At 34.8% G+C, this 23,116-nt stretch overlaps 1 protein-coding gene across 2 annotated transcripts; it reads right to left on the bottom strand.

Annotated features, from left to right (window-relative positions):
* Positions 1 to 19,933, bottom strand: LOC149542119 (protein DETOXIFICATION 27-like). 2 transcript variants are annotated; one of them, XM_089797163.1, is made up of 3 exons: positions 19,735 to 19,926; positions 12,530 to 12,861; positions 1 to 482 (listed from the first exon to the last, which is right to left on the bottom strand). In XM_089797163.1, exons 2-3 carry the CDS (start codon positions 12,833 to 12,835, stop codon positions 429 to 431), a joined length of 360 nt encoding a protein of 119 aa, XP_089653289.1. In that variant the 5' UTR covers positions 12,836 to 12,861; positions 19,735 to 19,926; the 3' UTR covers positions 1 to 428. The 2 variants fall into 2 exon arrangements, with proteins under 2 accessions (XP_089653289.1, XP_089653288.1); XM_089797162.1 differs by lacking the exon at positions 1 to 482 and adding an exon at positions 8,617 to 9,116 and having other exon boundaries at positions 19,735 to 19,933.
* Positions 19,934 to 23,116: the final 3,183 nt, after the last annotated feature.

The following is a 23,116-nucleotide window of genomic DNA, read 5'->3' as shown; positions in this document are numbered from 1 at the left end:
TTGTGAGAAAAAAATATGGGCTTCTTATTATCACCGCAAGTGTAGAATTACATAATTCATAATTACAATATGCTAACCCACATGGGTGCCTTCATTACAGTAGTCTACAAGACAAAGTTGTGAACTATCACCTAGAGTTGTCTTAGACAATGTTTGGGCATATTTTAAATAGGAAATTTCACACCACTTGAGAAAGTTCTAGGCACTGAAACTTAATACCTAGGGCTGACAGACCCTAATAGTACATATAAAGTTAGCCAAATACACTTTTGACATTTATTTTAGATATTTTGGTTAGACAAACTTCAGAAGACCATAACTCTTGAACTGTTGCTCTGATTAGCTATTATAACCACTTTTTAGAAACTTTAGCTCATGATCTATAGGCTCATATGTGTGAAAGCACCCATCCATTGAGTTTTCAAACCTTATCCAAGAACTTTGAGGCCTCCAATGGTGAGCTTGAAGCTTATATACCAAAACTGCAAACCAAAATTCTGCAATAACTTTACAAAGACATACAATTTGGCCATGAAACTCCATCAACAAGTTGATATATCTAAAATGAACCTCCACCTTTGAAATTAGAACATTTTGAGCTCATATGACTAAATTACTAAGTAGCAAGCCTCCAGAGACTACAACTCTTCATTAAGACAAACCTTATTGAAATAATTGAAAGGAAATATTTTTGGATGATGCAAAATTTCTCTTACACCCAGGATGCTCCTACATCAATGCAGTACTATGATAAATGAATTATTTGATTATATCATGATAGTATGGATAGTGATAACTACTTGCTTACAAGAATGACATACAGTGTGCTTCCAATTGGTGATTTTGATTACTTTCATGATGATGTTGCATTATGTGTCTTCAAATAAGGTTAACTATTATATTCATGATGATGAGATGTTTATGTTAGCATATGATATCATTTATACTCATGATTTATTTATTATACTTATTCCATATTGACATGTGTATGGTGTGTGTGTGTGTGTGTGTGTGTGTGTGTGTGTGTGTGTGTGTTTTACATTTCTGTCAAATATGGTTGAGGGAGGGAATCATAGTCACATGTGAGTTAGGATCTATACGATGTACCACTCCTCACCATTTCCTATTTAGTTTAGATATATATGTGCATATACATGCTCATCTCTTATGTAGGCTTCCAGGTACTAGACATTTACTTCCCTGAATTGTTAGGATGAGCATGCCCTATCACATTATTTCAATGGTAAGAAAGGGGAGATGACATACAAGCCCACATCCTAACCTAACCTATCATTTTTCCTAAAATGGTAGACAAGTATTTGATTGAATACCTTCTATGAATTCATCAAGGTGACATGAATTTGTAAACCCTTGTTTGAGCATGCTTATGTTGTTGCACATTTTTCCATATGTTGTTTAGGTTAGATTTTAGTGTGCTTGATGTAAGTGGACCCATGTGGTATGTTGTTGTGATGTTAGTAAAAGATTTATTAAAATACTAATTGAAGAATCATCATTAATATTAAATAATTAAATATTCTTGAATAATAGAATATTGGCATACAATTATTTAATTTATATATGTTAATTAAACACCTATATTAATTAATTAATGAAATTATAAATATAAAAGAATAGTAATTAAATATTTAATTAATATCAAATAAAAATTGATATTAGATATTTAATTAGTAATTTTTTTGGATCAGTAGATGATCGAAGCCTAGATTAATTATTGTTATTTATTATAATTAATTATTTTTATGCGTTAAGTGAATTCAAACCCAAGACCTCCCACATGAGAGGCTCACATGTTACCGATGTGTTGTAAGCTCTTTCCTTTTTAATTAGTAATATATTACTTTAATATGTATTTTATATTTAAGGGTTGCATATTTTTAATCATACTTCTATTATATTATTATATTTAAATGAAAATCAAAACATGTGTTGGAGTGCACATATTTTTCATAAAGGGAATCTTTGAATTTTAATTAGAAAATTAAGTTGAGTAACTCAAGTTGAGTTAAAAAATTAGTAATAAATCATTTTAACTGAGTTTTTAGGAGTTGAGCTAATTAATTAATTTTATTTTTAGGGGTTCTCTATCCCAAAACCCTAGGTTTTTTGTTCTCTTTATATTTGTGGGGGATGTTAGTTTAGGGGGATTTTCTTTTCTATTGGAAGAACTTTTCTAGAATTTGGGAGACACATTTAGCACGCTACATGTTTTTTCTAGATTGTTGAAGTTAAAGATTAGTTTAAAGTTGGAATTTTTAGAAATCTTCAATTTAGCCTTTGTTGTTCTAATTCAACCCATGGGATTGAGTTAGGGTTACCCCTTTGTAATTTTTCCTTTTGAAAAGATTGTCTTCATCATGCCTGCTAGGTTGTGCATGAGTTTATGGTGTTGAAATTATAGTTTGGTCTTTTCCTAAATTATTCAAAGAAAATGACTAATTTGGTGTTTCTTTTATGTGTTCCTAAGAAATTGGAGAGAGTAAAATTGTTTGATGCCTTCATGTGAAAAATTCTCATAAAAGAATAGATATAGAAACCATAGAATTCATTTTAGAGAAAATTATATTTAAACACATGTTATTTAAAACCTTAGGTTTTCCTTTTTAAAAAATGTTATTAAACACAAACAATTAGGAATTGTAAAATTCTACGAACTAGGGTTTTGAATAGAAATCTAGGTAAAAATTGTTGAGATTATACCAAATTGAAGATCACAATATTATCATGCAATTGAAAAATTAGATTCTATAATTGAAGAAAATACATCACTTGTTAAAAATAAAAATATAAAAAAGATATATTTTATAGGGAAGCATGCATGTCATTTTATTAGGAAAAAGAAAATAGAATTCTTATTTTTGGAAGTAACATATAATAGTGAGAAAAGAGGGATTTGTTTGTAAATTATATATTATAAAAAATATTGATATTTGTTTGAGGAAGTAAAATTAATAAATAAATTACTTTAATAAACAAGGTAACGAAAAATATTTTAATTTTTATTATTTATTCTAAAAGAAAAGAAAATTTACAAAATGAAAAAATTCACAAGAAAAATAAAATAATATTTATTTATCTCTATAAGTGGTTCACTCTCTTTTTTAAAAAATAAAAAAATCTGTTTTATAAATAGTGTGTTACACCCTGCCACATAAACTTTTACTATTATAATTTTCTTAATCTTCTAAAATTAAAATTAAATAAATAACTTTATAAAGTTTACTTTATTGGCTATGCAAAAAATTATGGTCATAGTTTATCTTCTCCTTAAATAAATATTTTAATTAAAAGCAAAAAAAAAAGAGTCTTTTCAACCCATCTAAATAAGCTTCCTATATTTTCAGGGAATAATTATTCTTTAATATTATTCAATGACCAACCTACGACTTTGTTTTGTATTAATTTACTTACATTTAAAAAAAGATTTCCCTGGCCTTATATTTCACCATTAGAGCAGGTGGAATATTTTAAGTTAGCAAGGAATATAAATTGGTTTAATGAAATCTAATATCTATTATAATTTAAAATGTTTAAAAAAAAAAAAAACTTGGTAATTTGTAATTTAAATTCATTAAGAGAGCCAAACCATTAGAAATTGAAACCACTAATATGGCAAAACTAGAAGCTTTACCGGAAGGATTGAAGTTGAGTCTTCAATCTGGAATAAGGAGACTAATCATAGAATGAGATTCACAGATTATTCTAAATGCTCTAAGAAATAGAATAACTCCTAATTGGATTATGAACTCAAAGCTAGAGAATATTCTTAGCATCGATGATAAATTTGAAGAAACTAGAATACAACACATTTATCAGGAAGGAAACACAAAAGTAGATCTTCTAGCAAACAAAGGTGTAGAAGGAGAGGACTTCATCACTCAAGCTTTAGATAATCTTCTTTGATATTTTCTCGACTCTAGCTTTTAATTATATTTTAAACATTAGACAATGGTCATTATTTTATAGAACTATTTGGGTTATATATAAATTTATTGTTAGGTTAATTCATAGCCTATAAGATTAATGTGGTTTTGTTTCCCTTTTCATAAGTATAAGCATTGTTAGGATCATTTTAAAATCTAACAAAGCATAGTAATATAACATAAAAATCACATTAATAACTAAGATCATGATATAGATCTGGACTTGTAATTATGTACTAGACACTTAGCAAAAGTCATAATTATTAATGATGATCAGTAGGACGTATGGTATTATGTTCTTCCAGATCTCTCTAGGGTCTCCAAGGTAAATATTTTATATTAAACTTTGGGTTTTCTATCATTTTCGTCAAAGCTTGTTAGGTGTTTTGTGTTTGAATTAAAAAATGGATTTTCCATCTATTTATATCATGCAATGGAGGTTCATGTTGGCCATTTTCTCCCCTCCCATTCAACCCATGAATGATTTTCCATTCGAGAGACCTTCAATGGGCTAGGTTCTTTGTAGAGGGTTAACATTGCTAAAGTTGGAGGCTAACATTTCATGATGGTTGAGTTTCTTCATTGACCCAAATGGCTTAGTTTGTTCTTGGTTGGGTTGACTCATGCTACGAGATCTAACAACTTTCTGTAGTGCCTGCCCCTAGTTCGCATTTATGTTATCATTGTCAAATTCCTTAGGCTGATTTTATGCATTGATTAGTTTTAGAGATACTGGATTTACAATACTATGATATTAATTCATGACTTTGATTACAAATGTATCAGTTATTATTGCTTAGTTGATTTCATTCATGTGTTGTTAATGATATTTTGATGATCCTAGTCAGTAAATGTGGTTTCTTTCATAAAAATGTTAACAGGATGTCTTTAATGATGATTATGTTGTATTGATAGAGATGCATTATTATATGTACACATTTGATCTTAGATTTGTGATTTTTATACTTACCCCATACTTGCATGTGTATGGTGTGCGTGTTTATTTTATCTTTCTGTCTGACGTGTTTGATGTGGTTAGGGGAGGGAGTCGTAGTCACCTGCTAGTCGGGATCTACACGATGAACCACTCCCCGCCATTGTCTGTTTAGTTTAGATATATTATATACATGTACATGCTCGTCTTTTATGCAGGATGCAGGTACCGGGCATCGACTTCCCTGAATTGCCAGGATGAGCGTGCCCTATTACAAATACTCAAATGGTGAGAATGGGAAGATAATGATTAGGTCCAATCCTAGCCATAAGCCTATAATACTTGTCCTGCAAGGAGGACTCGTAACAAACTGTCTACCCTTTTTAAACCCGTGAGTATTTTGTGCGTATGTTTTCTTGTGAGTCTTTGATGAATTTCTATTAATTAAGTCTAATTAATAGATTAAATTAATTATTTAATTTAATGGAAGATTATTATGATATTTTGAATATTTAATTATATTTAATTAATAGAGAAATTAATTAAATATAAAGAATTAAATATTGGAGATAAAAGTTAAAGTTTAAATTTAGAACGTGATTGATTATATTTATTTAATTTAATAATAATATATTTAGAGTGCATTTTTAAATAAATGTTAAATATTATTGTTATTTAAGTTAATAAATATTTTATCAATTAAGTTTCTAAAAATGAAATTAAAAGTGAAAAGATATTTAATTATCATAAAGATTATAGTTCGCATGATTTATGCATGAGTTGAAAATAAAAGAAATTACTTGAAAAGATTAAACATGTGAAATTAATAAAGATATTTAATCGCATTAAGTACGCATGAGATTTATAAGTTATAAATTGATTAAAATAGAAGTCAAGTGGAAAGTTAAATAAAGTAATTTAACAATTCACTTAAAGTGCATGAAGGATTAATAAAAGAATATCTTAATTAAAAAAGAAAATTAATTGTGCATGAATGAATTAATTAAATAAAATTATTATAATTTTAGACTGGTGGTGATAGAAACAGTGTCTATGTGCTTTAGATGCTCTTCCCATGTTTTACTGTAAATCAAGATATCATCAAAAAATACCAAAACAAATTTTTGAAGATGCTGGTTGAATACCTTATTCATACAAGATTGGAATGTTGCAAGTGCATTTGTGAGGCCAAATGGCATAACAAGAAATTCAAAGTGCCCATAGTGACATCTGAAAGCAGTCTTTTCCACATCTTCACTCCTCATTCGGATTTGATGGTACCCTGATCTTAAGTCAATTTTTTAGAAGTATACAGCGCCATGTAACTCATCAATGAGTTCATCTATGCGTGGTATGGGATACCTATTTTTTATGGTCTTCTTGTTTAGAGCCCTATAGTCCATACACATTCTCATTGTACCATCCTTTTTCTTGACAAGTACCACAAATGATGCAAATGGACTAGAGCTAGGCCTTATGAATCCCATGTCTAGGAGTTCCTTAATAGTTTTTTCAATTTCTTCCTTATAACCTCTTGGATGGTGGTATGGAGTTGTTATAACTAGTTTGGCACCTTGTTCTAACTCTATAACATGCTCAAAACCTCTATCTGGTGGTAATCCTAGAGGCAAGTCATTGAAAACTATACTATGCTTATCAAGAATATTTTGAATTTCAAAATGGAAATTACCTTGATTCTTTGGAGAGCTTGTTGGATGGATTATGACTTCTGCTGCCCACGCTACTTGTCCTCTTCGAAAAGTCCTCTCCATCCTCTTTGCAAAGACTACCTTAGGTGCTCCATTCGATAAGCCTCTCAAGAAGACTTCTTTCCCATTGGAATGAAATTTAAACTCCATAGTTTGATGGTTCATGTAATAGCCTCCAATAGAGTGCAACCATTGAACACCCAATACAAGATCTGTCTCCCTAATGCCAACAACATAGAAGTCATCACATAACTCATAATCTCATAAGGTCATCTTGTGTTGTTTCACCACTCATGTGCAAGGCATAGCGAATCCATCAGCTACAGTAACATTGAATCCCTCAAAATCTTCTGCTTTAAGCCCTCTTTTCATGACAAATCCCTCATCAATAAAATTGTGAGTTGCCCCACTATCAAGAAGAACTGTCAACCTTTGCCCTGCTAGTACCCCTCGAATTTGAAAGGGATGGTATCTTGGGACTCCTGATAATGCTGCTAAAGTGCCATCCTTGCTGATTTCTTTTTCTTTCTCTTCTTCTTCTTCCTCCTTAGTGTTGTAAAATTCCTCATGCTCATTTGAATCAGATTCTGAAGCAACTTCAATATAGTGCACTTGACCTTTCCCCAAACATCTGTGTCCTGGAACCCATGGTTCTCTACAAGTGAAACAAAGCTTTTTCCTTGGTAATTCACTCCTAGTCTCTTCATCTACCTTCTTTTTTGCCACATTTATCACATCTTTTGGTGGTAGTGTTGAAAAAGTCTTTTTCTGAAAATTCCCCTTATGTTGCCAAAGATTTGGGGGTTTTTGATTAGTGACTGGTTTCATAGGCACGCAAGTTTCAAGTTGCAAGCTTCTTTTGATAGCTTCCTATAAGGTTGAGGGTGAGAAAGCATTAATCAAACCCTTAACAAAATCTTCCAAACCATCAAGAAAAAGATAAACAATCCTCTTTTCACTCATATCAAGTACCATAACAACCACTTTTTGAAACTCTTCTATATACTCATTAACTGATTTGGTTTGCTTCAACTTTGACAATTCTTTAAAATACTCTTCATCATCCTTGAGGTCAAATCTATCTATCACTCTTTGACTGAAATCATCAAATGTAGTTACTTGATCATGACCTTGAGTAATCATTCCATGATACCACAAATCATAGGCTGCATCTTCCAAGTGTAGACTTGCAAATTGAATAGCATCACTCTCCTTCATGGGGTTAAGTGTGAAGAAGGTTTGTAATTTTTGTAGCCATGCTCTAACTGAAATTTTATTTGTTCCATCAAAAGTAGGTGTTGTAAACTTGCTTATTTTATTTTTGAGCTCTCTTCCACTTATGTCATGCTCCCTCCTGTACTCTTTCTTGGGCATCAAAGTGCTCATCATATCCACATATTCTCTAAAAGGAACCGAACTGCAAAAGTCATCATTTAAACCATTGTAAGTAGCTCTTAATGTAATCAAGTTACCTGTAACCTCTTCCACAGGATTAAGGGCTGGATTTGGTACTGGTGGCTCATCTGCAGGCAGAAAAATAGTTTTTGTTGATTTAGAGGGTGTGGGTTTCAAATTTTTTGGCTCCTCTGAAGTGCTCCCTTTCTCATTAGTAGATACAACTCATTGTAGTTTTTCTGTCAATATTCGCAAAACCTCTCTAGTTTCTGCCAAACGATCCAACTGTTTGCTTCTGAGTATTCTGGATGTCTTGGAAGAATTTCTTTTCCATCTCATCTAGGTCAGCCATACTTTTTCCTTCCTTGGATTTTGTACTTTTACTTTTAACTGGAGGTTTGATCAAAATTTCTTTATTCTTTTCTCGCTATGAATATCTATTTTTTCTTTCACTTGCATGCAAACTTCTACAAAACCTCAGGCTGGCAAGATCATAGCTCTGATACCGCTGAAATGTCCCCTTTGTGATTTTATATGATATTTAAAGCCTCTAATCAGGTTTTTAAAATCAAACAACCAATATTTCAAAGATCCACCAGTTTCTCAATAAAACCCAAATCAAGTATGCTCGAAATAGTGCCAAAAACTTCACCGCTTCACATATTATTAATAAATCTGAAAGTGGGCATTTTTACAGAAATTTCACCAGCATAATGGCCTACAAAATGACATTTCCATATTTGTATAGCATTTACACAACAACTCTCAAACAGATGACAGAAACAATGCTCATCGGGCTCCCAAAAATAACACAAAATAGCCCGAAAACACCACAAAAACACTAATAATATATCACAGAAGTATAACCACAACCACATACATATATTCAGCTCTATTTCAACATCTTAATGTCTGAAATACAACAGCAACCCAAACCGATATGAAATACTCAACCGGAAATACCAAACTCTTACAAAAAACACACACGAAAACCCACAAATTTGCACTGTTCAGCACAAGGGCAAACTCTGCATTAGCTTGCACATGGAATGGCTTTAAAATCCCATCCTTAACCTTCTTGGAAACCTGCAAACTCCCGTCCTTGGGTCTCCTTCTCCACAGGTTTGGCAGCCTCTAAAGAACAACAAAGCAATGAGCAAAAATCAAGTTCTGGAATGAGCTCAAAATGCCTCCAAATCCCTTAAAAGAGGGCATAACCCTAACTCACGTCCAAGAGGGGTTAATAAAACATATTTTAATAATAATTTTCATTTATTAGTCCATGGGTTTCCAAAGATTAGCCCCTTTTGCTGAAACATCACCTTTTTGAGCATGCCTGCCTTAGCAAAGATTATTATTTTTAATTATTTGAAAAGGGGACATGACACAGATAGTTGAGTTATTTCATCACTCTGACCCATCAATTTGAGAATAGGGGTTGCAAAGAAGTACATTGGTAGCAGTAGGAGTGAAACCACAAAAAGCACAATCCATGAGTGCTGCAAATACACTACCATCATGTGATACTTTTTAGCCCCAAAGGCTTGTTGACATAATGTCTCTAAGGCACTACCCATACCCAAATGCAAGACAATTCAATGGATTTGTAACTAAATTTCAACACAATGTTTCAAGCTTGCTAACAGATCCATTTGCAGTATGTAACAATTACAATACAACAATTATATCTTGAAGATGGATCCAGAAGTAGAAATAACAAAATCAAGATTTACATTATCTCCCATGGCTATCTCAAAGCACATAATCAAAAATTACAAGGCAATAATAACATTTAAATGATAATTCTATTGTGAGGTACATACATCTTCGCCATAGGCCAATCTCATTTCTTTATCATAGAAGTTCAAGTAATATTTCTTCTGCCAACATGCCTTAAAGATGTAGCTATGGTTTTAGCCTAGGACAGTCACCTTTTTGTTTTAGAGAGCATGGGAAAATATAGATTTTGGGTAGTTTCGATACAACATGAATGTTATGTAAATGTGCAAGAATGTGCATGTTGAAAAGTATAGATGTCATATAACATGGAAACTGGTGGAGTATTCAAACATCAGTGTTCTAGTGAGCTATTTGTCACTATTTAGTAATTTACACCTACGAATAATATGGAAAAAGGCCTATATGGGGTTCTGTGTTTTCTGAAGCTTACACTACTGCTACTTTGAGCTATAAAACAACATTGTGTTGAAGCTTTATAACACTACCAATCTGAGCTACACAACAAAATTGTCTTTGCCACTCTGAGCTACAAAACAACAATGTGATAGTTAAGAGTGATTCTTCCGATGCCGCAGCAGAATGATCAATAGAGGTTTGTGTCCTTTTACTGACAGAGCGGCAGATAGAAAATGGTGGTTTGTGTTCTTCTAGCTGCTGATTTTGAGGTGTTAATCTTTTAAACCTTATAGCACATGAAATGAACATGTGTCTTCTCAATTCTAAGCTAGCCCTGTTTTCTAGTTCCCATTAAACTATTACTTATTTGTGGACATGAACGTGCAGTTTGTGTTCCTTTTCCTTAAAGTTAATTTACTTGATTCTGGAGATAATTATGTGAATGGTGTTTGTTTTAACATTTTGGATTACATTGCACTAGATCATTCATCCTCGTATTGATAATGGATCCCTTATGTTGATGGAAAAAATATTGCATGTTTATTTCCACATTGACTTAGAAGTTCTTTTTCCTTTTTGAAGGATTGGGAAAAAACTGTATTTGTTATATAAAGAAGCAACAGAAATCATGAAATCAAATTTCATGGGGACAACAAAACAGACTAGGAATTTTTTTTGCAAATTAACAATATGGGAGCATACCAAATGATTGTTAATAAGCAATTAAATTATGCATGGCATTATACAAATTAAATAATATTTTAATAAGTAGTACTTCCTGTATGCGGGATAGACACTGGTGAAAAGGCTTAAACAATCAAGAGAAGAAGCTATTCAGGACTGTTCCAACCATATCTCTCTGAGGCCAATATTTTTCGCTCTCCTAGTCTTGAACTACTGACATTTATTATTGTCTTTTCTTCACTGTTGGAAAGCATATCCTCCTTTGAACTGCTGGGTGATTTAAAATATAAATGTTGGTAGTTGTATTTTTTGAGATTTTGAGTCAGTGGTTTAAATGTGAGCAACTCCAGAGAGAGAAGAGAATGCATGGCAGGGGTTAGACTTTGTATGAAGTTTGAACAAAGGAAATAAAAGATACGTAGCAGCGTCATCATTGGTGGCATGAACTAGGCCGAGGAGGAGAAGTAAAGAATGGGATAGCAACAGAATACAAGACAGCAGGAGAGAACAGGAATAGAAGTTACAAACCAGAATCCTCAATGTTTACTTTGTAAACTGAATATATATAGTTGAGATTAATAGTTGTATTTCCCTGTTCCTCCTTCCTTGTGTCTCTATGATTTCTTGCCCATTTTCAAGAAACTGGTATCAGGGCTAGAGAGTATTTCTCCCTATTTATAAAATTAATTGAAATGGATAGTAATAGCTGGCAGCAACAGCCATTGCTGGCAGCAACAGCCATTGTGAGCTATAAAATGAAAACAATATTTGTAACTTATAATTTATGAGAGATTATGATGTACAGATGGAACTGGCCAAACTTACAAGGCAACATTGGCTGATGCTCAAGGAAAATCAGCTAAAGGAGACCATAAGGAAAGATGTAAAAGCCCTAAGTTTGATTCATGTAACAATGGCTGAAGCCATCTTCTCCATGCTAGTAAATTAGCTTACAAAAGCTATGCCTTAAAACGAGTACTGCACAGTAGACATGGTATGCATACCCAACCAAACACGCTTTTTGTTATATGGCAAATCTGAATATTCCATAGGCAAGAATCTATCTCGCAGATCTTATTACGCCCCGAATCTCCCAAATAATTAGATAAACCTAAATACATCGTTAGACATGCGACAGATTTCAACATTACAAAGCTTGAACTTAATTCTCTCTGAGTAGGCTGTGACACTTTCATAGGAACAAAATTTCTGCAAATCATGCAATTCGCTAGCTTTACCCACTACTCAACGCACATGATATCTGATGAGCATTTATAAATTTTGACATAAAGGTACTCCCGTGAACTTAGACAAGATCATGCTCTATACAATAAAAAAAATAAGTCCTCGAAAATTTCAACCAAAAATTTAGGAACACATCTCGGAGATGGGAATACTCTACCCCATTCAGTAACAATTTTGCTTTGATTCATTAACAGGTTTCCAAATCAAGAATTTAAACCAAAACTTTTTAGAAACTAATATATTCAGATAATAACCAAATGGTCATACAAACTATGTCCTCAACATATACAATATGACAGAGCCTAAATACTATTTTCGCTCATGATCATTAATTAAAGACATACATCATTTCAATCTAAATGTCAGATAACAACGAACCTAGATAGAAAATGAACAGAAAAAATAAGCCTTCTCAATATAAAAGTTTTCAAAACAAGCAACCCAGAAATATGAATTTATTTTAAAAAGCACTCAGTACTAACCAGCAAGCCAAAGTTGAAACCAACAATAACTGTTATAGAAATAGAAACTGCAGCAAGCTCCAAATCCCCCAAGTGACCAACAAAAGCCTGTGTTATAACGTTAGTCCCATACATGGTAAGCCGTGTAAAAATAGCAGGGCCTGCAATCTCCCATAGCTTTCTGGACTCTGTTAAATACCTTCTGCAAAAATCTCCAGAATCCAAAAAACCCTCTCCACTCTTCTCCTGAAAGCTCACAATACACGATTCGCCCTCCTCCTCCTTCAAAGAACCCTTCAAGAATGGAGTTCTGAGTGAATCCGCCATTGTTGAAGACTGATTAACCAATAAACTGTCATGTCCCCAATTTTCTGGTGACAGTTCGATTTAATTAATTTAATTAATGGTTGTCCAAGGACGACTAATTAGTTATTTTAATTAAATAAATAATTATTAAATAAGTAACTTTATATTTAATAAAGTGACTTGGAGTATTTAATAAAGTCACTTAAGAGATAAGATCAAAAAAGTTCTAGAAGTCTCTGGAGAGGATGGAGGGAAAAGAATAAATAGGCACCCCGGGGCTCCATTCGAATCAGGCAGTTGATTATCTTTCTTTGATTTTCAGATTGTGATTCAATCACAGGTGCATTGTGGAACCTAGGGTTTTTGCAATTGTCACAATTGGCCATTGAGAACGATAACTCTCAATTGGTACGCGATTTTGAGGGTGTGAAATATCATCCGAATTATTGCAGATTGGAGGTGACGCTGCAGTCATTTCATCGGGAACAAATCTGTGGCCTAAGGTCAAATCTTGTGATTCATTGATTATTAGAGATTTAGTTAGAAAAGGATTAACTAATTGCAGAACTGGAGAGATTCGAAGGGAAGTTGGAAGCACTTTTTCCCATATCTGGTTGAATTTGCATGAGAATGGCCGCATAGTTTTCCCTGTACCTAGACGGCTCAATCTACATCAGTTGTGACATAGCAACGGGAGGTTTGGATTTACATTTAAAGAATCGCTGTAGAAGGGCAGATCGGGGAAAAGATTGAAAGGTTTCAGATCCATCCATTCTTCAGCATTGAAAGTGATTGTGCTGAAAGAGCGTCCTCATGGTTAATAGTCTCGGTGATTCCCCTTTAGCATCCAGGAAATAATTATCGGATGTGAAGAAGCGGCTGTTTATACAAGTCGGCAACCTTACTTCAAGACCCTTCCCGTCACGGAATGAGGTCCCATTAACACGAAAATTCAAGGGGTGAGACTCACTGAAACCAGAACCCCCTCAGTCGGCCTTACAAACTGCACATCTTCGCGGATTTGCATTGCAACACGACTGTCAGTTAAAGAGAACGCAGGGAACGACGTGGGTCAGGAGATTAGCCGCAGACTTTTTTTGGAGCTCGGCAAAGTCGATATTGGGCGAACCCACAGACTGCATCCAACTCCTAATCATCATTAAAGAAGGCGTCCAGCACGATTCGGCAAACCGTCAGCAAGCAGAGGTCGCGGATTTCGCGTTTGATATCCAATGTTAACAAGGAGCAGTGAAGGTCTAGCGAAGTCTATTGAAGCGGCAAAACCTTATGGCTTTCTAAATGTCTGTGTTCTACGCTTGTCCCTGCACCCGGAGTAATAATAATAGGAAGACGACAATCATTCTGATTCATGCTTGGCAGCTGGATAAAGTGCAGATCTACTGGAGTGATAGCAGAAAGAAAAGATGTAAATCATAGGATCGAGATTTGTTGGCAAGATTACCATCAAAACAAATGCCCTCATCTTGGAAGCTAATTTCAGGTTCCCATGACTGATCCTATTGCCAGAATTTACCAGGTTCCTCTCCCAGCTTTCCAGTTGTAATTTTCAGACTCAATTACTCTTTTGGATTACAAATAAAATATAGTACTTGTAAGGTCCGAAACATTTGGGAAATTGTTCAAACATTATATTTGCCTGCATATATGGTTGAATGATTAGTGTTAGACGAATTGCTAAAGACAGCACGGGTTATCTCAAAAAGGCCATTCCAGCAGTTCAAGAGTCGGTTGCAAATTGTTTGACGAAATGTCAAACTCTTGAAGTTTTAAAATTTTAGTGCTTAAAGAGTTGTCATCCTGTCGGGGATATTTCAGTGGTATCAGAGCGGTTTTCTTGCCATCCTGTGGGGTGAAAACCGACTTACATGAGTGATCAGCACTCTACTTCAACCAAGATGGACAGGTACAGCACAAAGTCTCCAAGGACACAATCTTGGACAAGTAATAGACGCAGTATTCAGAGTCGAAAGTGTGGAAAGGAGGACTATTCAGACATTCAGGATGAGCTCAAAAAAATCAAACATAACATGTCTGAACTGTTGGTTAAGCACCACCATATGATTGACAGGCTGTCCGTCCCAGCTAAGGTGAATAAATCAACTAGATTTCATTTTGGCACATCTTCTCACAAAGCGTTGACTGATACAATGAGAGATGTTACTAGGAACCTTAATGAGGAGTTCGAGAAACAAGTGTGCAACCGGTCAGAGGTTTCAGTTCGGTCACAGGAAGAAGTGGTGAAGGATATTACGCTGATGGATAGTTACTGTCAACTTGATACTTTGATTGAGACAGTTGTATAAAGGGTTCCCAAGGGTGATGTCTCAGATACTCAAAGTGGTTTGGTTCCGACAGTCAATGTTTACAGTGAAGTGAGTTCAGATGATGATAAGGATGTTGATGGTGAGGTACCAGGTAGAGATGAGCAAACCCTGCGTATTCATGATTTTACTGAGAGAGAGTACCAGGCTCAGTTAGATGCTTCGTCACATGAGGATGAGAATGGCAGTACTTCACATGATTTGTCCAGCCAGCTGAAGGTAAGCAAAGATAGTATTGTGGCTTCTTTATCTCATCATGACAGGATGCGGGAGATGATAGAAGAGCACATCCAGATGATTCAGTTACAAGGAAGACATAAGGGAGTTCAGGCAAATTCTTCTTGCTGTGACTTACACGCAATTGGTGAAGGAATGGGAAAGACGAAGTTGAACTATTTACATCTTCTATCAGACCATGACCATGTTCTTAGCCTTACCAAAGATTATTCAGATGCCTTGAGGAGGAAGGAGGAGGAAGTTGTCAAGCTTTCTTGTGAGCTTGAGGACACTCGAGCAACTTTGGCATTACAGGACTGGGAGAGGCATGAGCATGGCATGGAGCTGGGCTTAGTTTCATCTTACATGCCTGACATTCAGCTTCCTGCAGCAGAAGGATCATATATGGTAGCTGATAATGTTACGAGTTCATCTTGCATTCACATCCAGGATACAAGGACAATGGCAGACAGGTATGTGAAGTTAATTGGTATTGAGGTAAGGAGTTTGCTTGAGTTACCAGCTGTTCCTTGTTTACGAATATGGACTCAAGAATGTTTCAGCAGCATTTGGGGTTCAGTTAACTGGAGATCTTTAACACTTAATAGTAGCGATGTTTGTTTGAGTGCTATCATGGATTTGATTAGCAGAATACACGGTGTTGTCTTTCCTTGTGCCAGCAGAACATCCGAAGTTGGTATTAGTTTTTATACACCGGTGTTAGGTTTGGTTTATATATGTAGACGACCATTCTTGCTGAAAGGTGTTGAAGATTTTTCATATTTGCCAGTGTGTACGGATAAGTCCCAGGATCATTTTGGCCTTGATGACATCTAGGAGGATGAAATGGACAGTTTTGAAGACACAACTTCTTTGACAGTTTCTTTGGGTACAGAAGAGCTTGACAGCAGTACTACAATTTTTGACAATTTGGATATTGATATGGACCTTGGAGATGATTCGTGAGATATGGATGTTAATATTGAGGATACTCCTTTAAGAGCTCCAGAAGAAGCTTGTTGGAGACAGTTCAGCCAGAGCCATCATGTGGTTAGCCAGTTGAAAGTTAGTGAGCGAGACATTGCTATCGCTTGTGAGCACTTTGATACTACTCGTCAGTTGTTGGCTGTTACTGGTTGGGGTTCTTCTATGACAGATGAGTCCAGCGGTGGTTACTTTTCTTTGGCAGAGATTCATGCCTTGCGTGAAGCTGTTCAGATTTTGAAGCAAGATTATTTACGATTGGTAGCCGACCGTGATCACTTGGTTGAGTGGGGAAGTACAGCCTATGAGGCACTCTTGGATCGTGAAGAGGAGGTGAGTGAGCTTTCCCAGGAGCTCATAGCGACTACTGAGGCTTTAGAGGACACACGGTGGGATCTACAGAAGTCGCAGTTTCAATTGAAGGAGGTGACCGTGGAGTTGGAGCATTTGCGGTCAAAACCAGCTCCAGACCCAGTTCATTTGTCTATTGAGGTAGATGACGGTAAGTACACTCCTACAGTTGCTTTTGAGGAGCTTATTGTTGAGACTGACACACATATTCAGGATTTGGTAGTAGCTGGTTCTAATGAGTTCGGGATACCGGTAGAGTCAAGTCTCCAGATTGATTCTTCTCAGATAGTTGATAGTGTGGTACAGTTGAGTATGCCACCCTTATAGGAGGACTAGTTGTGGTGTAACGGGGAGTATGTTAATGTTTCCTCATATAATTTTTACTCCACTGAACCGTTCATGGAGTATTTGCTGGATAGTGCATGTGTTCATTTGGACTCGCATAAAGTGACAGAAGGTGTTCTCATCCAAGATACTAGTGTTATTTGCAGATTGGTTGAGAAGATTATAGGGGTCCTCTCTACTATGCTACTTCACGAGGATCTCGAGGAAGGGTTTGTTGAGTAGAATGCACGGGATCCTATCCAGCCTACAATCACTCGAAGTCAGAAATTGGAGCCATCTGTTGATTCCCAGTTCAGTGATGATGAGCCAGCAGCAGAGTTTGGAGGTTCTTATCAGCGTTATGCGTTAGAGTACGCTCATCATTTTCCTTTTGACATAGAAATAGAAGATTTTATTTCACGCAGATGTAGATTGGCTCCAGTTTCTTATCATCCATTAGGGGATAGATTGGCACCTTCTTTCGAAAAAAGAAGTGGTAGTAGCAAGTTATTCAGCCTGCAGCATCGACACACTCGGAGCAGTTTTTCAGAGATTGAATTTGATGGCAGTAATTCAGGTACCTATAGCTGTTGTCATATCTACAGTGCAGTTGGGTGCAAGTGTCATTCTGACGGGGGCTTGAGTTTTGATAGAGTTGATGTTTCAGTTGGCTTGAGTTCCGCAGAATGGTTTCTTCTACTGACATCTACAGTTGGTTTACAGATGATTTCATCAGAGTTGTCAGTTGTTTGGATGTTGAGTACAGTTTCTCAGATACTGGCATTGATGATTTCTCCACAGGAGTATGATGAGGATTGGGATGATACACAGATTTACATTTGGGACCCAGGCATACTGATTGGTTCATGGTTCAACCATTGCTTGGGGACAAGCAATTTCAGGAAGGGCGGACTGTCATGTCCCCAATTTTCTGGTGACAGTTCGATTTAATTAATTTAATTAATGGTTGTCCAAGGACGACTAATTAGTTATTTTAATTAAATAAATAATTATTAAATAAGTAACTTTATATTTAATAAAGTGACTTGGAGTATTTAATAAAGTCACTTAAGAGATAAGATCAAAAAAGTTCTAGAAGTCTCTGGAGAGGATGGAGGGAAAAGAATAAATAGGCACCCCGGGGCTCCATTCGAATCAGGCAGTTGATTATCTCTCTTTGATTTTCATATTGTGATTCAATCACAGGTGCATTGTGGAACCTAGGGTTTTCGCAATTGTCACAATTGGCCATTGAGAACGATAACTCTCAATTGGTACGCGATTTTGAGGGTGTGAAATATCATCCGAATTATTGCAGATTGGAGGTGACGCTGCAGTCATTTCATCGGGAACAAATCTGTGGCCTAAGGTCAAATCTTGTGATTCATTGATTATTAGAGATTTAGTTAGAAAAGGATTAACTAATTGCAGAACTGGAGAGATTCGAAGGGAAGTTGGAAGCACTTTTTCCCATATCTGGTTGAATTTGCATGAGAATGGCCGCATAGTTTTCCCTGTACCTAGACGGCTCAATCTACATCAGTTGTGACATAGCAACGGGAGGTTTGGATTTACATTTAAAGAATCGCTGTAGAAGGGCAGATCGGGGAAAAGATTGAAAGGTTTCAGATCCATCCATTCTTCAGCATTGAAAGTGATTGTGCTGAAAGAGCGTCCTCATGGTTAATAGTCTCGGTGATTCCCCTTTAGCATCCAGGAAATAATTATCGGATGTGAAGAAGCGGCTGTTTATACAAGTCGGCAACCTTACTTCAAGACCCTTCCCGTCACGGAATGAGGTCCCATTAACACGAAAATTCAAGGGGTGAGATTCACTGAAACCAGAACCCCCTCAGTTGGCCTTACAAACTGCACATCTTCGCGGATTCGCATTGCAACACGACTGTCAGTTAAAGAGAACGCAGGGAACGACGTGGGTCAGGAGATTAGCCGCAGACTTTTTTTGGAGCTCGACAAAGTCGATATTGGGCGAACCCACAGACTGCATCCAACTCCTAATCATCGTTAAAGAAGGCGTCCAGCACGATTCGGCAAACCGTCAGCAAGTAGAGGTCGCGGATTTCGCGTTTGATATCCAGCGTTAACAAGGAGCAGTGAAGGTCTAGCGAAGTCTATTGAAGCGGCAAAACCTTATGGCTTTCTAAATGTCTGTGTTCTACGCTTGTCCCTGCACCCGGAGTAATAATAGGAAGATGACAATCATTCTGATTCATGCTTGGCAGCTGGATAAAGTGCAGATCTACTGGAGTGATAGCACAAAGAAAAGATGTAAATCATAGGATCGAGATTTGTTGGCAAGATTACCATCAAAACAAATGCCCTCATCTTGGAAGCTAATTTCAGGTTCCCATGACTGATCCTATTGCCAGAATTTACCAGGTTCCTCTCCCTGCTGTCCAGTTGTAATTTTCAGACTCAATTACTCTTTTGGATTACAAATAAAATATAGTACTTGTAAGGTCCGAAACATTTGGGAAATTGTTCAAACATTATATTTGCCTGCATATATGGTTGAATGATTAGTGTTAGACGAATTGCTAAAGACAGCACGGGTTATCTCAAAAAGGCCATTCCAGCAGTTCAAGAGTCGGTTGCAAATTGTTTGACGAAATGTCAAACTCTTGAAGTTTTAAAATTTTAGTGCTTAAAGAGTTGTCATCCTGTCGGGGATATTTCATAAACCGCACGAAAAGAGGAGAGGAATGCATTTATTGTAATTCCAAATGAAGAGAAGAGAAAAAGAGAGAAGCAGTTTCTGGGTATGTAAATATATGTAGTGTTATCGGCGACATAGATCCGTGAAACTGTAGGTTGTTCGAAAGTAAAGCACTGAATGCATTTAAAGCCATAAATTATTGCCTATGCGGCCTTTGTTTGACCGTGGGAGCTATAAATTTGATGCCTATTTATAAAAACATTCTTCTATAATTAATTGATAAGGCACATGTGGCTTCAAAGAGTTCCACCATACATTCCAATACACTAAAAACAAAACATGTTCACAGGGATTAATAAGGATGGCCTCATTTTTTCTCTGCGCAATCAGTGGGACCTTGTTTAGCAAATTATTTTTTATTTTCTGACAGACATTGATGTGAGCAAAGGAAATTGGGACTCTACTTGTAGAATTTGTATGTGGCCGATGATAACAATTTGACAGGCGTGGCATTCTATTGGGGCCCAAATCATTTTTACCAAATGAAAGGCTCGTTAAATTGCGAAGCAACAGAAGTCCGAAATAAAAAGCAATGAAAATGGCGAGCTTGTCTCGGCTTCGCCGAATTTGGAGAAAAAGCTGAAACAAACACGACTCTTGCGTAAAACTAGGCAATGATTTTGGCTTTTGGTATTTCACTCTCTTTAATAAAAATTAGTTTTAAAAGGGACGCGGCTATCTTCATCAATGATCTTTATGATTTGCATAGTTTATAGTGGAAAATAACAAAAATGGCAATGATTTTGCTTTTTGGTATTTAACTCTCTTTAATAAAAACTAGTTTTAAAAGGGACGCGGCTATCTTCATCAATGATCTTTATGATTTGCATAGTTTATAGTGGAAAACAACAAAAATGGCAATGATTTTGCTTTTTGGTATTTAACTCTCTTTAATAAAAACTTGCTTTAAAAGGGACGCGGCTATCTTCATCAATGATCTTTATGATTTGCATAGTTTATAGTGGAAAACAACAAAAATGGCAATGATTTTGCTTTTTGGTATTTAACTCTCTTTAATAAAAACTTGCTTTAAAAGGGACAGCTATTTTCATCAATGATCTTTATAATTTGCATAGTTTATAGTGGAAAACAACAAAAATGGCAATGATTTACTTTTTGGTATTTAACTATCTTTAATAAAAATTAGCTTTAAAAGGGACACAGCTATCTTCATCAATGATCTTTATTATTTGCATAGAATAGTGGAAAACAACAAAAAATTTGAAAAACATCATTACGCTTTAGTGAATTTGGAAAAAAAAAAGTTTCACTTTGCTTTGTCTTTAGTGCATTTTGGATGGAGATTAGCACCGACCGGGCCCCTCCTCCATCCTCCGACTCTATCCTGACTTTGCAGGCGCAGGTACAAATGGGCAGGCGCAAGTACAAATGTCTCTTCTACTGCGGCGTATGATATCCGCCATCCAGCTTGTCCAACAAGCAATATATCCCGCTAGCTTTTTGCAATTAATATCAACCAAACTCATAAATGACAAAACTTATGCAATTAATTTTTTTGTTTTAAATATATAGTAATATAGAAATAAAATAAATGTTGTTTATTTTATAGAAGTAATAAGTTTTTTAAAGAAAAATTAGTTGCTTGAAAGATAAGATTAAATCAATTGATTATTATATTAATTATATTATGAAATTCAATTAATAATTTAGTACATTAAAAATTAAATAATATTTTTACATAGTTATATTTAACATATTTAAGATTTCTAATTGATTTTGAAAAAGAAAATAATTTTAAAAATTGAAATGAAATAGTTTAAAATTTATAATTATAATAAAGAAATAAATTAAATTTAACAATATTTTATTTCTTTTATAAATACAACATAAAAATACATATGTTTTCAAACTTGTTTATTTTTTAACATAGATGTTTATGTGTTGTCTCCATTGTCATGTAACACTAATAGTTCCTCATTTATTTATTAAACTTATTTAATGACAACAAACTAAGCAAGTATCAATTTGTGATATTCCTCTCAAGATTAAAGTGTGTGATTTTGAGTCAAACTCATTGACCCATGTTTCATGAGTAGTGATTCAACATGAATCCATCTCTCATGAGTATAAATGTAACACTTAGCACTCATTGGATCTAGGTGATGCTCACAAGGGTGAAGCACCAAGACTTTCTGAGAGGTCACCCATCCTAGTACTACTCCAGCTTGAGTGCGCTTAATTATGGAGTTTCATCCATGGAAATGATCTCCTACTTATCAAGTATCAATTTTTTGTACAAAATAATTCATAAGACAACCATGTTGAATATAATTTCTTAGATAGTTAACCTACTTAATCGTTTCATTTTATATATTCTATATCTTGTCATCTTATTTTCTTCTAAGTAAGAATGAGAAAAATTACATGATTCTTAACCACATAAAATGTTACAAAAAAATTGCTTAATTTGACCATGTTATTCATAACCATACACATATGTTATTTCAACATTTGTGTTATTGCAATACTAAAGTTGGATCAAACGTTGCATGCTAACTTTAATCAAATAACACATGAAAAGTTCAAGACAACATAAATATATGAAGATGATGAACAACTATTTTACCAAAATATAACTCAAAGCATCATAATGCTTTCACTACGAGACAAAATCAAATCCCTTGTAAAAGCACAAAATCAAGGATGTAATATTTGGATGATAAAATAATACAATATGTTTTGAAAATCTTTCATAGTGAAGCTCTTAGTCTTGACTTATATTGACCTCTCTTCTAATTGGAACCATTTTATCACTTCGATAAATTTACAAAAAAGTGTTGATCACCATCCTCCATATAAACATCATCAACACCTGCAAATATATTGTGTTAATAATAAAATTCATTTTCAAACTAAAGACACAATTGATTGAAGTTCATTTCGTATTTTCCTTACCATCTCTACTTTGCATTGTGTTTGTTCTTGCTATTGTTTGATTAAGATCAATAAAATATGGTTGCATGCTTTTTTGAATTTTTTGTTGATCATCTAATTCAAAAAAAGCATTAACATTTAATATATATCATCAATAAATTTAAAATATAGTTGTCAATTTAATACTCATGATTATGTTTATTTCATAACTTCATTACCATATCTAGCTTCTATTGCATCATTTTTTGTTGATGCCTGATTAGATTCAATGGAATCTGGTTGCATGTATTCTTGATTTTTCTGTTCATCATCTAATCCTGCAATAATATGAACATTTAGTATGTAAACTTTGGCAAAATAAATTTACAAACTAAAGACTCATAATTCATTGATTTATATAATGTCATTACCTTGTCTAGTATCTATCACATCCATTGTTGTTAATGTTTGGTT

Source organism: Cupressus sempervirens, chromosome 8, assembly GCF_028749045.1.
Source record: "Cupressus sempervirens isolate cs-2001-9-10 chromosome 8, ASM2874904v1, whole genome shotgun sequence".
Classification (NCBI taxonomy): Eukaryota; Viridiplantae; Streptophyta; class Pinopsida; order Cupressales; family Cupressaceae; genus Cupressus; species Cupressus sempervirens.
This window is presented reverse-complemented; position numbering and strand designations above follow the sequence as displayed.